Raw genomic sequence first — 21,861 nt, forward strand, 5'->3', positions numbered from 1 at the left:
TGTACTTTGTAAAAGTGTTTGTTTATACTTTCACAAAAGGGCATATCTCGTGTCTGTCTCGCTCTCTGTCTCTCTCTCTCAAACTGTCGTGTTTATGTTTTCTTTTGCAACCAACCGCGTATTTTGTGTTACTACGCGGTTACTAGGGTAATAGCCCTAATACACTCAAGCACGTGCAAGGTGATCTTTCTGCTGACACACTACAACGCTACCTTTTATTTTGTTACATAATATACAGCGCTACCATTAGGTAATTGCTTATCTAATTACTCAGAAAAAAAAAATTGCAGAGAGAAAGAGTGAGAGTGAGTGAGTGAGTTAGTTAGTGAGTGAGTGAGTGAGTGCGTGGGAGAACGAAGAAAAAAGAATAAGAAACTTTTTTGGTAAAAGAATTTTTCACCTAGTTTCATATCATCGATACTAAACAGCATAATCAAACATGGGTAGTATGTAATAAACCAAGTAGGATTATTGAAACAGGGTTATTGCACTGAAACAGATTACACGTTTTGAAGGGGAAGAAGAGTGAGGGCAATAGTTATGGGAGAGAAGTATCTGAATTTCAACAAGAGGTTGGCGATAATTCCAGACATCACAATCATCATCTAAAACAATCGTTCAATCCATTCACTGTCTACAAATAAGGACAATAATGAATATCCAGATGATTAGTCTACTACGATTCCACTTCAAATTTAACAAAACACAGACAAGTTCCACCCCCCCTCATCGTGACCTAGATGCAATGGGCCCCTTTTTTCCATTACTCTTCATGAGTCAATATATACTAACACCCGTTCTATAGAAGGTACACCATCATTGGGTAAAAGACACAACAAGTCACACACTTTATGTAACAGATGTGGTCGTCGTTCATTCCACGTCCAAAAGAAGACTTGTTCATCATGCGGTTACCCAGCTGCCAAGATGAGATCTCACAACTGGGCTTTGAAAGCTAAGAGAAGAAGAACTACCGGTACCGGTAGAATGGCCTACTTGAAGCACGTTTCTAGAAGATTCAAGAACGGTTTCCAAACCGGTGTTGCTAAGCCACAAACTGCTGAAAACTAAATTACTTTTATTTACGACTAGGCAATGATTTGAGATGAGGCGTTTTGATGATTTGATAAATGAGAGAAGAAGAAAGAGGGAGCGAGGATTTATTTGAAGTGGTGTATGATCTATAGCACAACTGAAAAGAGGTTCTCCCTGGTTTTTCATTCTTCTGTGAAAAAGGCAACGAAGTATGTTTTGAGATTTTAGAAACAAATTTGTTTTAAGTATAATACAACAACACTGTATATTAATGTGAACGTCAGTACTCACGATAGTAGGGGTAAACATCTCACTCTATATTTCTACGGCTCTGTCAACATCCATGCCAGCGTCCATGTTCGCATCCAATTCTTCTTGCATTTTATCATGGAGCATATCTTCTTCTTCTTTTTCTTCTTCTTCTTCTTCTTGTTGTGATTCGTAATTCATATTGTAGTACAAGTTATCCGCCTCTTCGTGATTAACAAAACGGTTCAAGATATCTCGACTCAATTCAACTGTTTCTGACTCGTATGGAAACTCTAATCCATTAGCGAAATCGCTTTCGGCACTGGCTAGTTGTTTACCGCCACCCTTTTTTGAGTAATCTCCTACCGTCAAATGGTGCAATTGCCGAGCTCTCAATTCACATGCTCTGTTGAATACCGTGATATTGTAATGACCTTGAGATCGTATTTTTACTAGTAATTTTTGCGCATCCATGGCCAAGGAATCGGCACCAAATGCAATTCTCAGGATAGCAACAAACATTTCATACATAGTGTCCGTGTATATCAAATCACTCGGCTCATGGAGATCCTGAGTCAAATAATCCATAATCTTCACAATTTGTCCGATCAAATGCACGCGTGAATGAATCATTGTTGATCGCGGGTCGTTTGCCATATATGTTTGCTCGAGGCGGATGACTCGAACAAAGGATTTGAAATGATCTTTATCCATTAAGAAATCAATGCTTTGCTTTGTGATAATTATTGATTGCAACAACTCACACACTTTGATTTTGAGATTCAAAAGATGTGCTTCATGATTTATTTGCAATTTTTTGAAGTTTAGTTCCGATTCCAAGTCCTTGTACACTGGTTGTGGAATGGAAACTAAGTAATTGTTCAAATTATCGTGCTGGAGTGGTACGGTCAAATCAATCGTATTCAAATCACAATTGTTGCCAATGAACCGGTTCAATCCGTAAAATCTAAACCCATCTTTGATTGGAATGTCTAGTAGGAAAATCTTCATCAAGGATTGAATAAGATTGAAATCGGATGTGGCTTCATTAAACCCAAATGTCCCTTCAGTAATCGTAGCAATAAGCATCTCCACCACATTAAAGACTAAATTGATCTGTGCTACGGATTTGAACCGTTCTGTATTTTGAGGTAAACATGAAGAAACAAGACTTTGAGGGAATACAGTTTGATCACACCAAATCAGACGAATCAATCGAGTGTCATGCATTGAGCCAATTGCTGTCAACTTCTCAATCACATCTAGACAACAAATTAAAATGAATCGTTCAATTGCAATCACTTGGTCAGGCACGTCATGATAATTATCGAAATCAACTTCTTCTTCCAAACTAGGGCTGAGCAAAAACATATAATTCAATGAAATCTGAGAACACCCTTGTATTAAAGTTGTGATTACAGTTTTCGTAACAGCGACTGGCCGAAAACTAATAGTACAATGAATCAACGACAATAAGAACGGGACTGGGAGCGGTTGCTTTTGACCAATTGCATTTTGGATGATGTCCAACATCAAAAGCGAAAACTTTTCGATCAATTCATCTAATCTTGCAATTTTCAACGTCATTAAAACATTACTAATCAATGATGCGATTGCTGTCTTCTTGGTCAATTTGTACCGATACAATGTCTCAAGATCAAAATCAAAACATATTTTGAATAAGTACTCAATTGATGACCGTTTACTGCCAGGAATAAAATACCCCCAAATTTGATCAATGAGTGCTGAAGTATCATGTTGAACTCGAATCACTCTTTGTACAGTCTGACTAGGAATTGACGTAACATTTGTGCCGGCGCTTTCTTCGACTACCAGATAATCGACGTCGGTACTTGTGTTTGGTCCCTTTGGTTGCAAGTTTGTTTGAGTGCCGTTGTTGTTGTTGTTGTTATTGTTGTTGCTAATCTTTCTTTTTTTCAATGCAGTTGTGGTGACCAACTCATTCTTCAAAAATTTGCGGTCGTCTTCCAATTTCAAAACCGCTTCTCTCAAAGCAGTTGCCTCTTCTTCTTTACTCCGTTTCAACGCATCATATGACTGTCGTAGCGAGTTCAACTCATCGCGTTTGGAGTTTTGCAACAGAATCAATTGTGCTTTTAAAGTGGCAATTTCTCCATCTGCTTGGAACAACTTAGCTTGTATTTCATTATCTATTGGCTCTTGTAAAAGCTGTGATGCTATGGGTTGGTTAATTTGGAAAACCGATGTGGGCTTTTCACTTGTTGTGTCGTTGTCGTCTTCACGCGTCGTTGATAAATGTATCGGAGCTTGAGTGGTACCTAGATACTGCTGTAGGAGTTCGTCATCTTCGTCGTCGTTGGCAAAGTCACTATCTGATTCGGACGTCCAATGGGTCATATCATGTCCTCAAAGTAAAAGAAAACAATTGTGATAGAGGTAGTGGTGATACTCAGCGATTTGGAGCAGCGCACGCAATTTTTTCAATTTACACGCGATTGCAAATTGAAAATACTATAGAGACAAGTACAATGTTGTATTTAGCAGGACAAACGTAAGTTGACTCAAAAAAGATGGACACTTTGACACTGGATCCAGTTAGATATGCTACAAAGCTTAAGTCTGAATTTGAGTCAATTAGAGTAAATCAAGCTGCATATAAGATGTTCAAACCAACAGATAAATCACGTGACTAATTGCTAGTTCAAGGAGTATAGAAGATGATCTTGGGTGTAGTTTAGATTCCAAGTATAACGCCTTCAGTACACTATATGAGATCTTAAGGAAACAGGACAAGGTGTAGCTGACGTTGTAAGCTTTCATTCACATTACTTACTTTAAGGAGTGAACTGAAAAACAACATTGAGAGAGAGACAGAGACAGAGAGAGAGTGAAAAATCTTTTGAGCAGAGCTTTTTTCCAAACCCCCCCCCATACACTATTCATTTGAATACTCAGAATACCATTAGGTTCGCTCTTTTTGACTTGCACTTATCCCTCACCTTTCACAATAATTGACAATGGCTACCACCACAACAGCAACCAAGAAATCCAACTCTCAGGCAGAGGAATCTATCAAAACGCAAGAAAACAAGTCCACAGCATCAGCATCAGAGCCAACATCAGCACCAGCACCAGCACCAGCACAGGCACCGGCACCGACGCCGGTATCAAACTCGAACCCCACCCAATCATCTTCTACTAACAACGCCAAACCAGCATCTGTCCCACGAGCCTCATTCTTGCCAACTCAACCAGCACCTCTCACCTCACGTGACAAAACCACCAAGAGATTAATCGTCGTGTTATCACAAGCATGCTTAGAAACGTACAAGATGAACAGCAGTAGCAATTCAGGTGGCGGCGACAGATTCGCATTACTAAACTGTGATGACCACCAAGGGTTATTACGAAGAATGGGACGTGACATTGCTGAGGCCAGACCCGACATCACTCACCAGTGTTTGTTAACCTTGTTGGATTCACCCATCAACAAAGCTGGTAAGTTGCAAGTTTACATTCAAACAGCACGTGGAGTTTTGATTGAAGTCAACCCCAGTGTGCGTATCCCGCGTACATTCAAGCGGTTCTCTGGGTTAATGGTTCAGTTGTTGCACAAGATGAGCATAAGGTCGGAGAATTCCAAGGAGGTTTTGTTGAAAGTAATCAAGAACCCAATAACTGATCATCTACCTACAAAGTGCCGTAAGATTACTTTGTCCTTTGATGCCAAGGTTGTTAAGGTGCAGGATTATGTGGCTAAATTGGATGATGATGAGAGCATATGTGTCTTTGTTGGGGCCATGGCTAGAGGTAAGGACAATTTTGCTGATGAGTTTGTTGATGAAAAGATTGGATTGTCAGATTATCCATTGTCGGCATCCGTTGCATGTTCTAAATTCTGCCATGGTTGTGAAGATGTTTGGGAGATATACTAAAGGAGCTGTAGTGAGCAGAGTGTATAGTATAACAAGGACAAAGCGGGTGACGTATATACGTAACATTGATGTATTAAATAATTGTTTTATATTACACATAATCTCTATAAATTTGCAATTGCTTCATCTATCCATAACACCTTCCTTTTCCAATACTTTTTCAATTTCGTTAAATAAAGTATCAGTAGTAACTCTCGACCCTTTAATTCTAGCACATATGATCTCCGATTTATGATTCATTTCTCTAGGAGCCACTCTGATTCTAAATTTACAGCTCTTCAAGTCAAATGAGTTGTACTTCGAAATTGATCCGGTGATTGTATAACTCAAGTTGTCATTTTTCAAATCTTTCAAACCAAAATTCGACCATGATTTGAGTAGTGTGAATAATGCCGAAACCATTTCTTCCCTTGGTAAAAGAGTGGAGAACCTTCTAATTTCAGAATCTAGCACCGGGGAATGAGCAGATGAAGACGAAAACCATCGAAGGAATGATGATTTTGGTTTTTCTTCTTGTAGCGACTCAGTTGGACTTGGAAGCTGATTATTGTTGTGTTGATGGCTACTGGCTGATCTAGACCCTTCGTCGGCGCTCTTTTTGGATCCCCTCGAAAACATTCTCAAAAACGATCCTTTCCTCGACTTGTTATTTTGCTCAGAATGGATGTTGGTGCGATCATCCAATGGTTTCTTGTGATGTGGTGGTGGTGGCGGCGGTGGTGGTGCAGAAATAGTATCTGATCCATTAGTTTTAGAACCTCTAGGCCTACCATCACGGACTTTCAGCATTGGCTGCGAAGTTCCATGCTGCAGTCTGGCTTCCGAAGGAGGTGCTTTTGTCGAGCCCTGTTGAGCAGCTGACTTGCTTTGTTTGTCCGAGCCACCATTAGCAAGTAGATCAATCGAAGACTTGCTTGATTTCCCCTCAGGCAATTTTATTTTATCAAAAATGTCATCGGATTGAGTAGACCCGTTGGAGTCAGTCTTGTGGTGGTGTTTCCCGGTTGGCTCTCCTTTGCTGTTGAATGTGTTTTCGGAATCTTCGGTCGGCAATGCTGGAACTTTTGACATTGGTCTCGCAGATTTGCTGTATCTTCTTGTAGTTGAAGCTCGCGAGACACGCTTGTTAGATGAGTCATAGTATGAGTTTCTCTTGTTTGCCAAATGTTGGTCAAAATCAATTACCGAATTGCCATCACCGTCTAGTGCGCCATCTTCATCTTCCTCTGGTAATCCAGCCTTATCTAGTCTATCAGCAATACTTGTTCTCAATGGCGGAATTGGTGCTTCGTCGTTGTCATCATCATTGTGACCATGTTCGTCATGGCCAGGAGTATGTGATTCAATAATAGAGTTCAAGTCACGATAAGACTCCTTGGTTGAGTACATCGACAACACGGATAGTCTCTTGTTCGAGTTGGAAAAGTGCCTAGACTTTCTTGTCACATTTGGTATTTTGACACCACTAATTAAAGTCTTTTGCTCGTTGCTCTTGTTGCCGCTATTATTGCCGACTTTCTTGTGAAGACTTCTTTGACTGTAGAGTAATCTTGATTTTCTAATCTCGGACATGTACTCTTCACTCAAGTTTGAGTCAACAACATCAGGCTCGGGTAGTTCAAAGTCCTCATGCTCATCATAATAGCTATCCTTGGAAGGTCTTCTCTTGCTTGCATTACCATCAAGATCATCGTTGTCCTCTGCAATATCATCCATGACAGAAACCATTGACTCTCTATTGATCTTCTTCTTGGCTTTCTTATCTTCCTTATCATCTTTCTTCTTGTTTTCCTTCCACTCATTCTCCAATGCATCTTGAGCTCTTTCAATTTGTTCGTTGTGGTGCGCTTGCCAAAGGGGATCAAGTCGAGAAACTGGGCGTCTTGTCAAAATTGGAGTAAGTGTTCTCTTTTTCACTGGCTGACTAGCTGACCTTCTTTTCAATTGTTCAACATCATCCATTGTTAGTTCATCGGATTTGGCTTGTCCCTCAGATAATGCCCTCAATGCACCCAAATGTTTTGATTGGCGCTTTGGCTGAGTAATTTCTTGCTCATTGATGGTTTCCATTTGTGCATCCTGAGAAGGTTCATCCTCTTTGATGATGAAACTGAGCTTTTTAGAACTGAGCAAGGACCTTCTCTTCAGTCTTTGCTTTTTCTTTTCCAATTCCCTTCTTGCTTTCAATTCAGCCTCGTGCTTCTTGCGCTCGATTTCCATCAATCTTTCATACTCTTTAGCTTCCAACTCCTCAGGGTCAACCAATTCCTCATCTTCTGGATTATACTCCTCCTGATTGAAAATTTTATCACACAACGCAGCAAAAGTGGCCGAGGTTCGCTTCGTCAGCTTGTCCATATACTCCCACTCATCATCACCTGATAATTTGGTGTAGAGAGATAACATTTTCATGGTGATAGAATTCCTCTTTAACCCAGCGGTCATTGAAGCACGGACCGATCTTCTCCTTGACACTCTTTTATTGTTGGTACTACTTTTGTTGATGATGGATGCCCTCTTCGAAGTGGCGTTGGGTGCCTTGTTGTTGACTACTTGTGACAAATTTGGTGATTCATCAACAACAGGATTCTCAGCTAATTTTGGTAAAGCAGCAGGTGCTGTAGCAGCGTTGTCGTTGTAATAGGAATCCTTGGATGGCAACGTAGGAGCCACTGACTGATTACTCTGTGATTCAACAATATCATTGTAGATGTTCCGAGGTGTAGCCTTGATTTGAGACGATTGTGGTTGTTTTGATCTGGGTTTCAGTGGTGAGCCAGATGGTGAACGAGCAAATGACAGTCTCTTTTTAACCGGTTTTCTAGGCGAATTGTTGACTGATGATGCTGCAGATAACCTTGTATGAGCAAGTCTCCCACTGCTTCCACTAGATACCGCGAATCCATTCTTGTATTGGAACGATGATGGTCGTGAGACACTAATCTGACTTGCACGCTTTTTCCCAGCTGGCGATCTACCAATTGACGAGCTTCTACCGACTTTGTTATTGAAGCTGGTGGATTTTGAAAGTGGTGCTGGTGGAATATGTTGTTGCTGCAGAAGCTGCGGTTGTTGGTCTTCACCTGAGTGCCTGTACCTCAATAGTAATGCATAAAATGTCTTTTCAGGGTTTGGCCCGTGCAGTAAAAGACATCTAATAATGTCTTGTTCCGACCTATTGTTCCATAATATCGATAAATTGGATAGAATCTGTTTATCAATGTTCTTCACTGAACCAAGTGACTTGTACGCTGTCTGCGGATGTGGTAATGATTTTTCACTAATCAAATCCTCATTTGAAATTGGGTATTTAGTCAACAATTGATGTTTCAAGATGTTTTCAGTGGTGATTCTCTTCATGGGATCAACTTCCAACATCTTTCTAATTAGATCCTGGGCTTCTCTACTAATTTCGTCGGTGGAGGGCATTTCATAACTACCAGCTTGTACCTTAAGCAACAAATTGCGAATATTTTCATCATCAAACGGTAATCTTCCAGTTAGCAAGGCAAACAAAATAACTCCACAGGACCACACGTCTGAAGCCGCACCGTGGTACTTCAACCCGCTTACTATTTCCGGAGCAGCGTAATGAGGTGAGCCACAAGAAGTTTCAAGGAGTTTGCCATTACTTTCTATAGCAGCCATACCGAAATCGGCCAATTTCACATTCAATTGAGCGTCCAATAGCAAATTTTCAGGTTTTAAATCTCGATGACAAATTCCCAATGCGTGACAATAGGCAGTACCGAGCACAATTTGACGGAAATATTTGATAGCTTCTGGCTCTTGTAATGGCCCCATTTCAACCAATAAATCGAAAAGTTCACCACCTTCAACGTATTCCAATACCAAGTAGAGTGCTTTAGAAGTTTCCCACACGTCATACAAGCGAAGAACATTGGGATGCGTGAGTAGTTTCATAATGATAATCTCACGCTCAATCCCATAGGGTAAACCTTCTCCATTCTTGGCAGTGGCAGCATCAGTGCCGCCATTGTTTGCTGTTCCTCCCGCCCCTTCTTCTTCTTCTTCTTCTCTAAGTTCCGACTTGGAAACAACTTTGACAGCTGCCTTTTGTCCTGTGTGCTGATGAGTTGCTAGTAATACTCTCCCAGTGGCACCTCTTCCCAAAGTTTTACCCAATTTCCATGGTCCAATTGACTGTGGATGATTATTGGTGCCATTGCCGTGTGTGTCATTGTTGGCTACTGTAGCGGAAGCAATTGACGAAGTGATGGATGCCAGCCTTGAATGTGACATAATAATGTACTATATGGCTTATGGCAGAAAAAAAGAAAAAAAAAAAGAGTGGATAATAGTTGGCTGTGTGATATAGCAGTTGGGCAGTACTTGCAGTTTGTTGTTAACAGTGTGCCTATCCACTTGAGTATGAGTAAGTCAAAAACAGGGAAGAATGTAAGGTGTAATGTTGTAAGTGAATGTGGTGATTAGAAAGGTGTTTCTGGCTGTCAAAAATTTCAACTTTCAAATTAAACAAAATAAAAAGAAAAAAAAAAATATATTAAAAAGGAAAACAGAAGAAGAGAAAACAGTGAAAGTGGGAATTAATTAATTGATTATTTTTGTTTTTATTTTTATTTTTCCTTTGTTGGTTTCAAATTCTTTTTCTTTTTTTTTTGGGGAGGTTTGTTTCACGATACGTTAGCCTTGGAATGAGCTGCGTTTGTGTGTATATATTCTCAAGGGTGTCCTAATGTGTTTCCATCTCTGTATCGCAGTGTGTGTTGTTGTTGTTGTTGTTGTTGTTGTTGTGTGTTTATAGTATGCATATGTGTGGTGGGTAATGTGAGTGTTTTTGAAAACAAAAAAAGATAAGAATAAGACGTGTTATCCTGTGTATAAGCACAGTTTTAGTGAAATAATTTGATTCAATTCTTTACGCGTTAAAATTAAGTTCTTGAGATCTGTTTTAACCCCTTTCAGAAGAAACCACATAATATAATAAACATAATACACACATAATACACACATAATGTATATAATATACAATACTGACAATAATTTAACCACTTTGGGAATGCATCCTTATATTATATATACTGCATGTACTCTATTTAGACGATTTCCAACCTAAATAGAGGCTATATCGATCCACAGTATATTTATATCCATGGTTACACGAGTATAATCACGTGTAATCCTTGCAATGCGTGTTTGTATAATTTGAATTTTACGATTCATTTTATATACAAGTGTATTCAGAGAGGGAAATCTCTGTTTTCTCTGATACTACTGTTCGTATCATGAACCCGATCAGCTGATATCGTTTTCTCGCTTACTTTCAATGCTACAATTAAAGTATCTGCGGGTTCAATGTACTCTGTTCATTTTCTGTAAATTACTTGGCTGCAAAAATATACTGTAGAGAATATACACTACGACTCCTTCTCACCCGATTTCGAGCTAAACCCATTGGAAACGACAACGGCAACGACAATGCCAAAAACAGCACATCCTCTTTCTTACGTCTTGATTTTTTCACTTTGCATTCTGAAAAAGTCTGAATACTTACACCTCTACCCCCACTTCTAATACTTGGCTCTTGCCTTGTCATTAGACAGTGTATATCACAAACCGTTTATTCAAAACAGACACTGACGGGTACAAACTTCATTGTTGGCAACCACAACTCCAGAGCAGTAGTAGGTTTCACCTACCAACATTTATTGTCCTCGTTACTTCTTCATTCCAACTGCTTCTCTTCACAACCCAATATCATTCAACAATTGCATCTGTTTCCTCATTTCTTTATTAGCTAGTTGATTCTGCTTTCTCTGTTCTTCATCCTTAATGTGGTCCTGTTTAATCAGCTTCAAGGACTTCAATTTATCCTTGTTTCCCTTGTCACTTGCTTGGGAAGTCTCCTTTAGTAGTTGACTTACTTCGCTGAAGCCAGCTATGTCGGCATTAAGTTTATCTAGCTTTATTCTAGTAGATTTTGATTTTGATTTAGATACTGTTGTGTTGGCAGTGGATGTTGAGGTTGATGCTTTTTGACTAGACTTAGACCTGTGCTTGTTGTTGTTGTTGTTGTTGTTGTTGCTGGATTTATTAGCTTTTGTCTTTTGAATCCTGTTATTTGATTTGGATTTAGCTGGCATGTTGTTCCTGATGTTTTCGTTGTATATAGTTTACTCCGTCGGCTGCTTCTTTTGATGATCTCTTTTTCCTTCTGTAGCAACGAACCTCAGAGAAAAAAAAAAAAAATTGTAAACCCATCTCATCTCGCGGAATCGAAAAGTACATATACTACACGCCTCTTTTGTCTTTACAGTATGCCATCATCACATAACAAAGATAAGCCATGGGATACTCCCGATATAGATAAGTGGGCTATTGAAGAATTCAAACCGGAAGATAATGCAAGTGGACTACATTTTGCCGAGGAATCGTCATTCATGACGTTATTCCCCAAGTATCGTGAACAGTATCTTCGAAGCATATGGAGCGATGTCACCAAATCGCTCGACAAACACCACATACGATGTGAATTAGATCTCGTTGAAGGGTCAATGACAGTAAAAACAACCACAAAGACGTTTGATCCTGCCATGATTCTTAAAGCTCGTGACTTGATAAAATTGTTGGCTAGATCAGTTCCTTTCCCACAAGCGGTCAAGATTTTGCAGGATGATGTTGCTTGTGATGTGATCAAGATTGGAAATTTTGTCACTAACAAAGACCGGTTCATCAAGAGAAGACAACGGTTAGTGGGTCCTAATGGAAACACATTGAAGGCGTTGGAATTGTTGACTAAATGTTATATATTAGTACAGGGAAACACTGTTAGTGCAATGGGCCCATACAAGGGTTTGAAAGAAGTCAGAAGAGTAGTTGAGGATTGCATGAAGAATATCCATCCAATTTATTATATTAAGGAGTTGATGATTAAACAAGAGTTGCAAAAGAATCCAGAATTGGCTCATGAAGATTGGTCAAGGTTTTTGCCTAGTTTCAAAAAGAGAAACGTTGCCAGAAAGAAGAAGATTAGTGGTAAAAAGGGTGATTCCGAAAAGAAGGTTTACACACCATTCCCACCTGCTCAACAACCACGTAAGGTTGATTTGCAAATTGAGAGTGGTGAGTATTTCCTTGGTAAGCGTGAACGGGAATTGAAGAAGTTGCAGGAAAAGAGAAGCAAACAGGAGGAGAATAGTGAATTGAAGAGACAAGAAAGAGCAAAGGAGTATGTTGCACCAGAAGAAGAGAGTTATGTGAATAAATTGGTGACAAAAGAGAAGAAGGAGAAGAAGGAGAAGAAGGAGAAGGAAAAGAAGGAAAAGAAGGAAAAGAAGGAAAAGAAGGAAAAGAAGGAAAAGAGGAAATCTAGTGAAGAATCAAATGATGAAGAAGTAAATCATAAGAAGCATAAGAAAGATTGACCATTGAGCTGAACAACTAGAAGAGAGTATAGCGTATACTTTGTATAATATCGAATCTGTTATCATGTGAACAAGTTGATTTGTGCTCTTTCGTATATTTCTTTCTTTGTTGTCATGTAACGACTCAGCTAATCTGCACACAAAATAATATTTTTGTTTTGGAATGTCTAAACTTTATTTCTTGCGACACACAAAGAAGTTTGTAAAAGAAAGAGAAATTATTTTTTTTTCATTAAGTAAATTGGTAGTAACGTTTGTTGTCTCGATTGAGTATGCCTGTTTCCCAATTTGGATTGGATCTGTTGTACACATCACAAAAAAGGTAAACACATACAAACACAGAAAAGGCTTTTCCATAGATCAATCTTTCGGTAACTACAATTATTAGACCAGAAAGTCTTTCAAACATACCAAGCTACATCTATTAGATCCAAAACTAGAATAGGCTTCCACGCTGCTTTACCTTCTTTGCATCATTCTCTCAAGTGCCCTTCACCAAACACTTTATCAGCATCTTGCATTTTCATTTCTTCTGCATATATGCATCTCGATCTCATCGTCATCGCCTAGATCATGTCCAAACTAGATCAAATACTCGCATTTGCCCAAGAGATCGAATCCCGATCCAATAAACTAGCAGATGCAACTTCCGCTTCAATAGATCTCATCAATCACATCTCCTATATCAATCAACAACTACTAAATCATGATCATGACATTGGTGAAATTCGACATTTGATGGATAATAACCAATCGTGCTTAGTACATTTGAATGCATTAAATGAGCGTACTTTCTACTTGCAATCAAACTTGCCCATTAATGACTACATCACGAACCAAACTAGTTTCGAGAATTTGAATACGGAGTACAATTATATTTTGCTGAAGTTGGCGCTGAACAACCAGATCCAAGAAGACGACAAAGAAGAAGCGGAACATGAGAATGGAGGTGAAATAGAACCCGACTCTCTGCAATTGAACATTGATGACAGTTATATTGATGGTGATAGCTACGAGGAAGAAGAAGATACAGAAGAGGACCACGACTTTGAGACTGAAGATTACATACACCACAATGAGACCCACTCAGTATCCCCCACGCTCGAGCCTCCAAACTTGAAGAAGATGATTTCCATCTCAAACTTGCAATTGAAGCCTATGAGATGTGCTTCATCATCAACAGCTGCACCTACGTTCCCCAATACAATCACAACACTTCTGCAGCCAAGATCCATACAAAACAAAAAGTCTAGATATAGACTATCAAGCATATACAATATCAATCCAGTGGCGCTTGATGACAACGACTGCATAAACTACTCGAATACAACGTCGTCCCTCGCGTCGGCTTCTTCATCGTCCCCTCCTTCTGAAGATAGTGATCGGATGATGAAGAATAGCTTATCCGAATCTGTCGAAACTATCGAATCACAATTCTCCACTCACATGTCGTTGAATAAACATAATGAGCTACAAAATGATATGACAACAACGGGAGATGATGATAATGATACAAAAGAGTCCGACTTGACAATTTTGCCGGATCAAATCAATGCAGCAGCGTCAGTCCCAGGCCTACACAAACACGCTAGATCCAACTCATTACCCACGACTTCATCCATCAAATCTATTGACCAAATTGACTTGTTTAAAGAGCTCGACTACCTGGAGGATTATTTACGTTTCAACAGATTGAAGCATTTCATTAGTATCAGCAATTTGTCCAAGCGTTCCACTAAATATGGAACTGCTGAGACAGAAGAAGATGACATTTTGTTTTATCAAGAGTTTGAAAAATCGCTCACTCCACAACAATACTTTGATAATTGTGATGTGAGTTCTGTTATATCTGATATTTCTTACTATTCACCCGAAAAACAACAGGATGAAACTCATGATGAGGTGCAAGAGAGGAAAGATGATACAACAGGTGGTGATACCACTAATTTGGACTTTGATACTTATAGTTCGTTTTTGCGAAAATCCAAATTGAACTTGAATGAAGCTTATCATGATGCGTTCCCCCATTTATTTAAACAACATCTGGGTCATAATAAACCTACGGAGGCAAGAGAGGAACAACAAGATCAGACTCAGGATGATCACACTCCGTATCGTCATTCTAGTCACAATTTCAAAAATCCCATTGCCACTGTCGGAAGCACTATACCCCACACCGTGGGCCCCACATTAGACACCACCTTCGAGCAACAATATCCAGTGTCGGCCTCTCATTCAAACGATAAATTGTCATCACGCAAGTTGTTAACTCAAGTGATTGCAAAGAATCCAGCACTTGTCAATAGAGACTCATTTACCATGACAACTACCCCGCCAACCCTGCCAAAACAGAACTCGTCTTTCTTAACACCAGCCTCATCACCTCCATTATCAATACCAATACGTGGAAACAAACTGTTTTCTGCGTCCTCGTTATCATCATCATCGCTGAAGTTAGGCTCAGTTGTGTCAAAATCGTCTCCATCTATCGCCACGTCGCCGTCATTGTCCACGTCCTCATCTGCATCGTCGCCTTCATTCACGCACAATCTCATCAATTTCATGACAATCTCCAAATTGCATCGTGAAAAACAAAAACATCAAGTACAGCGACAACGTCAACATCATCATCAACATCAACATGAACAACAGCAAAGGCACTTTCACCCACAATACCTCCTCGACAACCCATTCTCTCCACATCTGCTCATTATACCGACAAAACCACCAACCCCAGAGAAGATCCGGCAATTGAAGAAACAAAAACGGTTGCAACGTCACATACCCATCCTGATTCCCAATGAGGCTCAATTAAAACGGGTGCCCGTACATCCGTGCGCAAAAGCCGGAGGACGGCGTCATTCCAACAGTAACATTTTCAGAAACGATGGCGCCAAATCAAATTCAGGCTCCTCGTTTGCCAAGTTGACAATTTTGCGAAATGAGAAACACTTCAATAACCCACACGCTCGTACTAATCATCCGGACTCTGTCCTGATTGAAAAGAGCCCTATTATGCGTGATTGTAATCGGGATGCTATACGAGAAGCATTGAGTGCCAGTTTACTTGAATGAGCCTAGAGCCGCCAACTCATTGAGTTTTATTACATTACTTATGCAAAACATTTAATTATACATCATTTAGCTATACAACTTCTATAGGAAATCATAACTTGAGAAAATCTTCAGAGAAGTAGATGAACCCCCATCAGCACCAGATCCAACACCAGATCCAACACCAGATCCACTTCCATTTGCATATGTTTTCGACCTGTGCAACTTGTGTAAACTTTGTTCAATCTGTCGCTCTTTCAAACTTTTCACCGATTGCGATCGGCTCTGCACCAGTTGCTTCTGTTGCAACCTCGAAGACATGTAGGTGATTGAAGCTTTGGAGCCAGAAACTACCTTGTATTGCTTACTGATTGTGACACCGGAGAATTGCTGCTTGCCGCGCTTGTTGAATGTGATTCCCTTTTGCTCTTGGAAGGATTTGAATGATTTGGTGATGGATGGTTTTTTGAAAATAGGCATAAACTCGTCGTCGTCGATGTCGATGTCGACTGCATCGAGATTGACAATGTTACTGTTTTCATCGTTATCGTCATCCTTGTCGGTGTCTCCACCATCTTGGTTATTTTCATCTACGTCAGTAGGCGGGGCATCCTGATCCAATTTTCTCTTTCTAGAGTTAGTTTGTTGATCATGATGGGCGATATTTGAAACCTGTCGATTTGGTTGAAGGATACTCTTTGATTTCAAAGCATTGATATCGTCAATCTCCTCGTCATCATCAGATATGCCGTGTTGCAACTTGGATAATCTTTGTATTCGACTATACCCGCCATCCTCATCATCATAAACAGACTGATACAAAAATGACAATTTGTTTTGCACAAATGACTCCTCAATCTTGATTGTATGCTTCATTGGCGCTTCCTTCTCTAGTGAATCTGCTTCATCATCATGGTCGGCAACGTCAGCTGCATCAGATCCCTTGTCAAGTGAAGTTGCGTCTCGTTTAGTCAGTTCTGTATCATTCCCTCCAAAAAGCGGGTTGCCACCACCAACAACCTCAACATCACCATCGCTGTCGCTATCAATGACAATAACTTCATATTTATCCTTAATAGTATCGAAAAACGCCCTAGATTTCTCATCTTTGCTCAATGCTTGCAACTTCTTATTCAGCAACAATCGTTGTTGTTGTTCAAGCAACTTTTGCCTTCCATAAGCAGCTAACAACTGATCCTCTTCATCACTCAATTCAATATCGAATCCACTATTATTGGCACCAGCACGTTTAATCAATTTGTGATTCTTGATATCATCCAACAACTTTTCCAACTCTTGTTGATCCTTGATTTGATAATCCTTCATAAACTTGTTTCGGATCTCTTCATCTTGTAAATCAATATTAAAATTGTTATCAATCATTTGCTCATCTTCTGAATTGGCCACATCGGAAAACTCGCCATCAACCCCACCCAACCCTTTCCATTCATCTTCAGATTCCTCTGCCTCTCTGTCAAACATTGCCTTGGCGCCACTTTTCTCCATGGCTTTACGACGTTTACGAGCTTGCAACTCCTTTTTGCGAATCTTTTGCTCGTACTCTTTGATTCTTTGTTGGATCTCTTGCGGATCTTCGTTGTCAGATTCATCTCTGTCGTCGCCTGCATCGGAGTCTATAGTTGCTACCGCTTGCTCCTCCGGCTCCTCCTTGATTTGCATCATCTTATGACGCAAAGCTTTGCGACCTCTGCTGACCCGTGCTGGAGTTACTAAATCGTCATCGTCGTTATCAACTTCGTATTCACCGACTGCATCAGTACCTTTCCCGTCTCTTTGAGTGACATTTCGAGTTGCAATGACTTGCGTTTTCGAATCCGTCAAGAGTGAATTGTCAACTTGAGTAGGTTGATCAACTTGGGTAGGTTGATCGGCTTGAGTTTGAAGTTGCGACTGTGATTGCGATTGAGTGAGGTCTTTGAACATTGGCAAGATCGGTTCGCGTTTGACATGCACTTCTCCTTGTGTTGATATAAATGATTCTTCTTGTTCTCTAGGTGCCAAATTTTTGAACAACTCATGGCTATCGTCGTCGTGAGTCACGAGATCTTCCTTTTCTTCGTCATCTTGCTCGTCAAATGAATGGTCTGAATCGTTGTGATCACCCTCGTCATCCTCTCCTATCTCAACGTTCACGTTCTCCAAATCAATATCCTCACCTTCTTGTTCGTCTGAATTGTAATCACTATCCGGTACTGCTGAGCCACCATTGTCACTTTCCGGAACATCATCCTCGCCATCATCCTCACTTTCAACCATCTTCATTCCCAATTTTTTACCCAACAAGGCCAACTTGGCCCGCTCCTGTAATTTCTCCTTCTTTCTAATCTTTCTTGCCCTCTCCATCTCTCGTTCCAATAATGATGTCATCGACTCTTCATCTTTCTCAAGCTCTTCCATCAATGCATGCTCTGGATCATTCAACTTGTGAATTTTCAATTGATCGATATTCCTTCTTTGTAACTGCTTGAAAAAATTGGTTTGCTTCTTATTCTTCTGCAGGTCCTTTGTCAAATGCTTGGAATTCTGAAACTTCTTCTTTGCAAATCGTTGCCTAATTAAAAACTTCTGTTCCTTGGTGAGGTCAGGAATCACGTCCAATTCTTTGGCATGGTTAGAAAATCGAGGCTTATGTTGTGTCTTCAATGGGGAAGAAGAGTGTGCGATATCCATATCTGAATCTGAATCCAAATTAATCACGGGGCCCGTGCTAGGTTCTTCGTTTGATGGGGAGCTAGGCAAGGTTTTCTTTAACTTCTGGGCATACAATTCTAGTGGATTCGTTGGTTGTGTTGGCTTAGAAGGTATTTGAAACAAGTCAAATACATTATCCTTGACAGGCGAGGTCGTTGGGCTCGATTTTAATATTACGTCCATAGTAGGCGAAGATGGTTTCTCAGTATGCGATGTCTTTTTGACCGCACCAAAGACATCTTCATCCTCATCTTCTTCTTCATCAGAAAACAAATCCAAAAATTTCTCCTTAGTAAACACTTGTTTCCTTTCAAAGTGGGGTCTTATATCAACTTGACGTTTCTGTATATTGATGAATTCCTGAGCTTTTTCCAACTCTTTTGTAGACAACCCATCGCTTTTCATATGCGAAGACACGATGGTGTCATTTGCTTCATTATTAAGCTCATCTTCTTCATCTGTCAAAGTCCCCTTGGTGATATCCTGTTCCAATTCATCGCGTTCTTTCTGAAGACGAGCTTGTCGCTTTTCTTCTGCTAGTTGGGCTATTTTGCGTTGTCTTTCTTCAGCTGTCATTGGTTGATTTTCTTGCTCGTCCTCTGACTCGACAAATAAGTTTTGCAAATTGCTCTTGGGAATCACTTGAGTGGCCTCTGCAGCGGCGGAGTCATCTGCCACGGGGATCTTATCTCCACCTCTGTCTGTATTTTCAATTACTTGCGTGGGCTTAAGTGCTGAGGCGTTCTTGATAACTTGCGTGGGCTGCAACGCCTTGGGAAGGACTTGTGTAGGACTTAAATGGTTATTTCTGGGCTCATTCGCATTTGTGAGTTGTGTTGGCTGGTTGTACTCACTCTCATCCACTTCCAATTGAGGGAGGTGCTGGAATTGGTTGTGCAAAGGCTCTGCTTCATCTTGGAGATCAGTGTGTTCTATTTTTTGAGTGTCATCCTCCAGTTGCTGCTCGTTATTACCACCAAACAACCTACTTCTAACTTTATCCAAAATGCTCAAGTTGGGTTCCTCACTCTTGTTGTTCACTACTTTGTTCATAAAATCATCACTAAGGGCAAAACCAAGCATTGAAGATGTGTTTGTTGACTGCTGTAAATTCTGCGTGTCGTCATAATCAACATCCCTGATGGGGTTTTTACCGATGTCTGACTCGCTCAGTTGTGTCAGTTCACTCATGGTGTTCACAGTCTGGTTTATTCCTTTTCAGTTAGTTCAATTGCTACTGCTAGTGAAGAAATTTGCAATGGCTTGTTGGTGTACCATTTTTTTTTTTGCAACGCGATCAATTCGCGATCCTTTGGATATGCTTTTTTCATTTTTTTTTTTCGCGTTTGTTGATGTGTCGCAGAATTCTGAATGTCGTGAAAAAATTTACGACATTATACATGAGAAGCATGAGAAGGAGCATACTGTTACATTATAAATTAACTGCACCGGTCTGTTAATAGAAGTTGAGCGGATCTCAGAAGGCTCCTTCTTAGGTAGTCTACCTCTTGCCATTGTGTTTATGCATCCACGTGGCGGTGGTGGAGATAGGGAAGTTCCTTGTATTACTTCTCGTATAGCAGAGAGAAATCTTTTGTCCTAGTTCTTTTTTTTTTTTGCTGACTGCACTATTGTGACTCTGTTTGTGCGTACATGTGAAAGTCACGAGCTCTTAGATCATCATAATACAAAAAAAAAACAAAAGAAGAATCAATTGGGGGGATGGTCCTCGTGTTCAAAATAATTCAGTCCACGAGCAACACCATCAATTGGATTGGTAAGGACATTTTGCAAGACACTTTAAGGTGTTGCTCTTTACTCCATTACAACGCTGCCAATAATCACATCTGTTACACCTATACTCTACTAAATGGTATCGATTCAACGGAAAGCCCACGAGTGTGGCTCAAGATGGAAAAAAATAAAAAATAAAAAAAAAGAAAAAAAAATTGTCTAGTAGTGTGCGTGTCTAGTTGTATAAACGAGACAACAACACATAAAAAAAAAAAATATAAAGAAAAATTCTCTTTGTTTGTTTCTTGATGGATTTTATTTATTTATTTATTTAATTTTTTTTTTTTTCTTTTTTTTTTTCAAACCTGTTTCCATTTCCATCTCCATTTCCATTTGAAAATTTAAATTGAACAACATTTTCCAATTCACTTTTTTTTTTTTTTTTCTTTTCTTTTCCCTTCTTCCTTTTCCCATTGGAAGTAACTTCTAATTTCAATTACGTATATCCAGTCTGTATATAAATACAATGTCTACCCAAGGAGAAAGATTTCTTTTCACTTCAGAGTCTGTTGGTGAAGGACACCCAGATAAGATCTGTGATCAAGTCTCAGATGCTATTTTGGATGCTTGTTTGGCTGCAGACCCATTGTCCAAGGTTGCTTGTGAAACTGCTGCCAAGACTGGTATGATTATGGTCTTTGGTGAAATCACCACCAAGGCTACTTTGGATTACCAAAAAATCATTAGAGACACAATCAAGCACATTGGTTACGATCACTCAGAAAAGGGTTTTGACTACAGCACTTGTAATGTCTTGGTCGCTATTGAACAACAATCTCCAGATATTGCTCAAGGTTTGCACTATGAGAAAGCTTTGGAGGAATTGGGTGCTGGTGATCAAGGTATTATGTTTGGTTACGCCACTGACGAGACCGATGAAAAATTACCATTGACCATCTTGTTGGCTCACAAGTTGAACGCTGAATTGGCCTCTGCCAGAAGATCAGGTGCTTTGCCATGGTTGAGACCAGACACCAAGACCCAAGTCACCGTCGAATATGAAAAAGATGGTGGAGCTGTTATCCCAAAGAGGGTTGACACTGTTGTCATCTCCACTCAACATTCAGATGACATCTCAACCGAAGACTTGAGAAGCGAGATTCAAGAACACGTCATCAAAAAGGTTATTCCAAGCAACTTGTTGGACGACAAGACTATCTACCATATTCAACCATCAGGTAGATTCGTCATTGGTGGTCCACAAGGTGACGCTGGTTTGACCGGTAGAAAGATCATTGTTGATACTTATGGTGGATGGGGTGCTCACGGTGGTGGTGCGTTTTCCGGTAAGGATTTCTCCAAGGTTGACAGATCAGCCGCTTACGCTGCCAGATGGGTTGCCAAGTCATTGGTCAACGCCAAATTGGCCAGAAGAGCATTGGTCCAATTCTCATACGCAATTGGTGTTGCCGAACCATTGTCTATCTACGTTGACACTTATGGAACCTCTAAATACTCATCTGACGAATTGGTCGAAATCATCAAGAAAAACTTTGATTTGAGACCAGGTGTCATTGTCAAAGAGTTGGATTTGGCCAGACCAATCTACTTCAAAACTGCATCATATGGACATTTCACTAACCAAGAAAATCCATGGGAACAACCAAAAAAATTGAAATTCTAATTGTATAAATGCAAACCATTTTGATTTTCAACACGATCATTTTAATTCACTTCAACAGTATTTTATAGAC

General features: G+C 40.0%; 9 protein-coding genes across 9 annotated transcripts; 5 read left to right on the top strand and 4 right to left on the bottom strand. All coding sequences in view use genetic code 12, as the record gives it.

Annotated features, from left to right (window-relative positions):
* Positions 1–439: 439 nt before the first annotated feature.
* RPL37B (60S ribosomal protein eL37) lies at positions 440–1,071 on the top strand (the record flags this gene model as incomplete). The annotated part of the gene is made up of 2 exons (XM_051752179.1): positions 440–446; positions 806–1,071. 2 exons carry the CDS (start codon positions 440–442, stop codon positions 1,069–1,071), a joined length of 273 nt encoding a protein of 90 aa, XP_051608652.1.
* Positions 1,072–1,350: 279 nt separating this feature from the next.
* KGF57_002826 (uncharacterized protein) lies at positions 1,351–3,663 on the bottom strand (the record flags this gene model as incomplete). Its single annotated transcript, XM_051752180.1, has 1 exon — positions 1,351–3,663. One exon carries the CDS (start codon positions 3,661–3,663, stop codon positions 1,351–1,353), a length of 2,313 nt encoding a protein of 770 aa, XP_051608653.1.
* A 620-nt stretch (positions 3,664–4,283) lies between these two features.
* Positions 4,284–5,201, top strand: NEP1 (18S rRNA pseudouridine methyltransferase; the record flags this gene model as incomplete). Its single annotated transcript, XM_051752181.1, has 1 exon — positions 4,284–5,201. The coding sequence occupies one exon, from the start codon at positions 4,284–4,286 to the stop codon at positions 5,199–5,201; it is 918 nt and encodes a 305-aa protein (XP_051608654.1).
* Positions 5,202–5,324: 123 nt separating this feature from the next.
* Positions 5,325–9,464, bottom strand: GIN4 (protein kinase; the record flags this gene model as incomplete). Its single annotated transcript, XM_051752183.1, has 1 exon — positions 5,325–9,464. The coding sequence occupies one exon, from the start codon at positions 9,462–9,464 to the stop codon at positions 5,325–5,327; it is 4,140 nt and encodes a 1,379-aa protein (XP_051608655.1).
* A 1,463-nt stretch (positions 9,465–10,927) lies between these two features.
* On the bottom strand, positions 10,928–11,326 carry KGF57_002829 (uncharacterized protein; the record flags this gene model as incomplete). The annotated part of the gene is made up of 1 exon (XM_051752184.1): positions 10,928–11,326. One exon carries the CDS (start codon positions 11,324–11,326, stop codon positions 10,928–10,930), a length of 399 nt encoding a protein of 132 aa, XP_051608656.1.
* A 174-nt stretch (positions 11,327–11,500) lies between these two features.
* KRR1 (ribosome biosynthesis protein) lies at positions 11,501–12,607 on the top strand (the record flags this gene model as incomplete). The annotated part of the gene is made up of 1 exon (XM_051752185.1): positions 11,501–12,607. One exon carries the CDS (start codon positions 11,501–11,503, stop codon positions 12,605–12,607), a length of 1,107 nt encoding a protein of 368 aa, XP_051608657.1.
* Positions 12,608–13,180: 573 nt separating this feature from the next.
* KGF57_002831 (uncharacterized protein) lies at positions 13,181–15,682 on the top strand (the record flags this gene model as incomplete). The annotated part of the gene is made up of 1 exon (XM_051752186.1): positions 13,181–15,682. The coding sequence occupies one exon, from the start codon at positions 13,181–13,183 to the stop codon at positions 15,680–15,682; it is 2,502 nt and encodes an 833-aa protein (XP_051608658.1).
* An 81-nt stretch (positions 15,683–15,763) lies between these two features.
* Positions 15,764–19,888, bottom strand: GIN1 (chromatin-modulating protein; the record flags this gene model as incomplete). The annotated part of the gene is made up of 2 exons (XM_051752187.1): positions 15,764–19,576; positions 19,799–19,888. 2 exons carry the CDS (start codon positions 19,886–19,888, stop codon positions 15,764–15,766), a joined length of 3,903 nt encoding a protein of 1,300 aa, XP_051608659.1.
* Positions 19,889–20,633: 745 nt separating this feature from the next.
* SAM2 (methionine adenosyltransferase) lies at positions 20,634–21,791 on the top strand (the record flags this gene model as incomplete). Its single annotated transcript, XM_051752188.1, has 1 exon — positions 20,634–21,791. The coding sequence occupies one exon, from the start codon at positions 20,634–20,636 to the stop codon at positions 21,789–21,791; it is 1,158 nt and encodes a 385-aa protein (XP_051608660.1).
* Positions 21,792–21,861: the final 70 nt, after the last annotated feature.

The sequence above is a fragment of the Candida theae genome, assembly GCF_024610275.1.
Source record: "Candida theae strain CBS 12239 chromosome Unknown scaffold3, whole genome shotgun sequence".
NCBI classification, from domain to species: domain Eukaryota; kingdom Fungi; phylum Ascomycota; class Pichiomycetes; order Serinales; family Debaryomycetaceae; genus Lodderomyces; species Lodderomyces theae.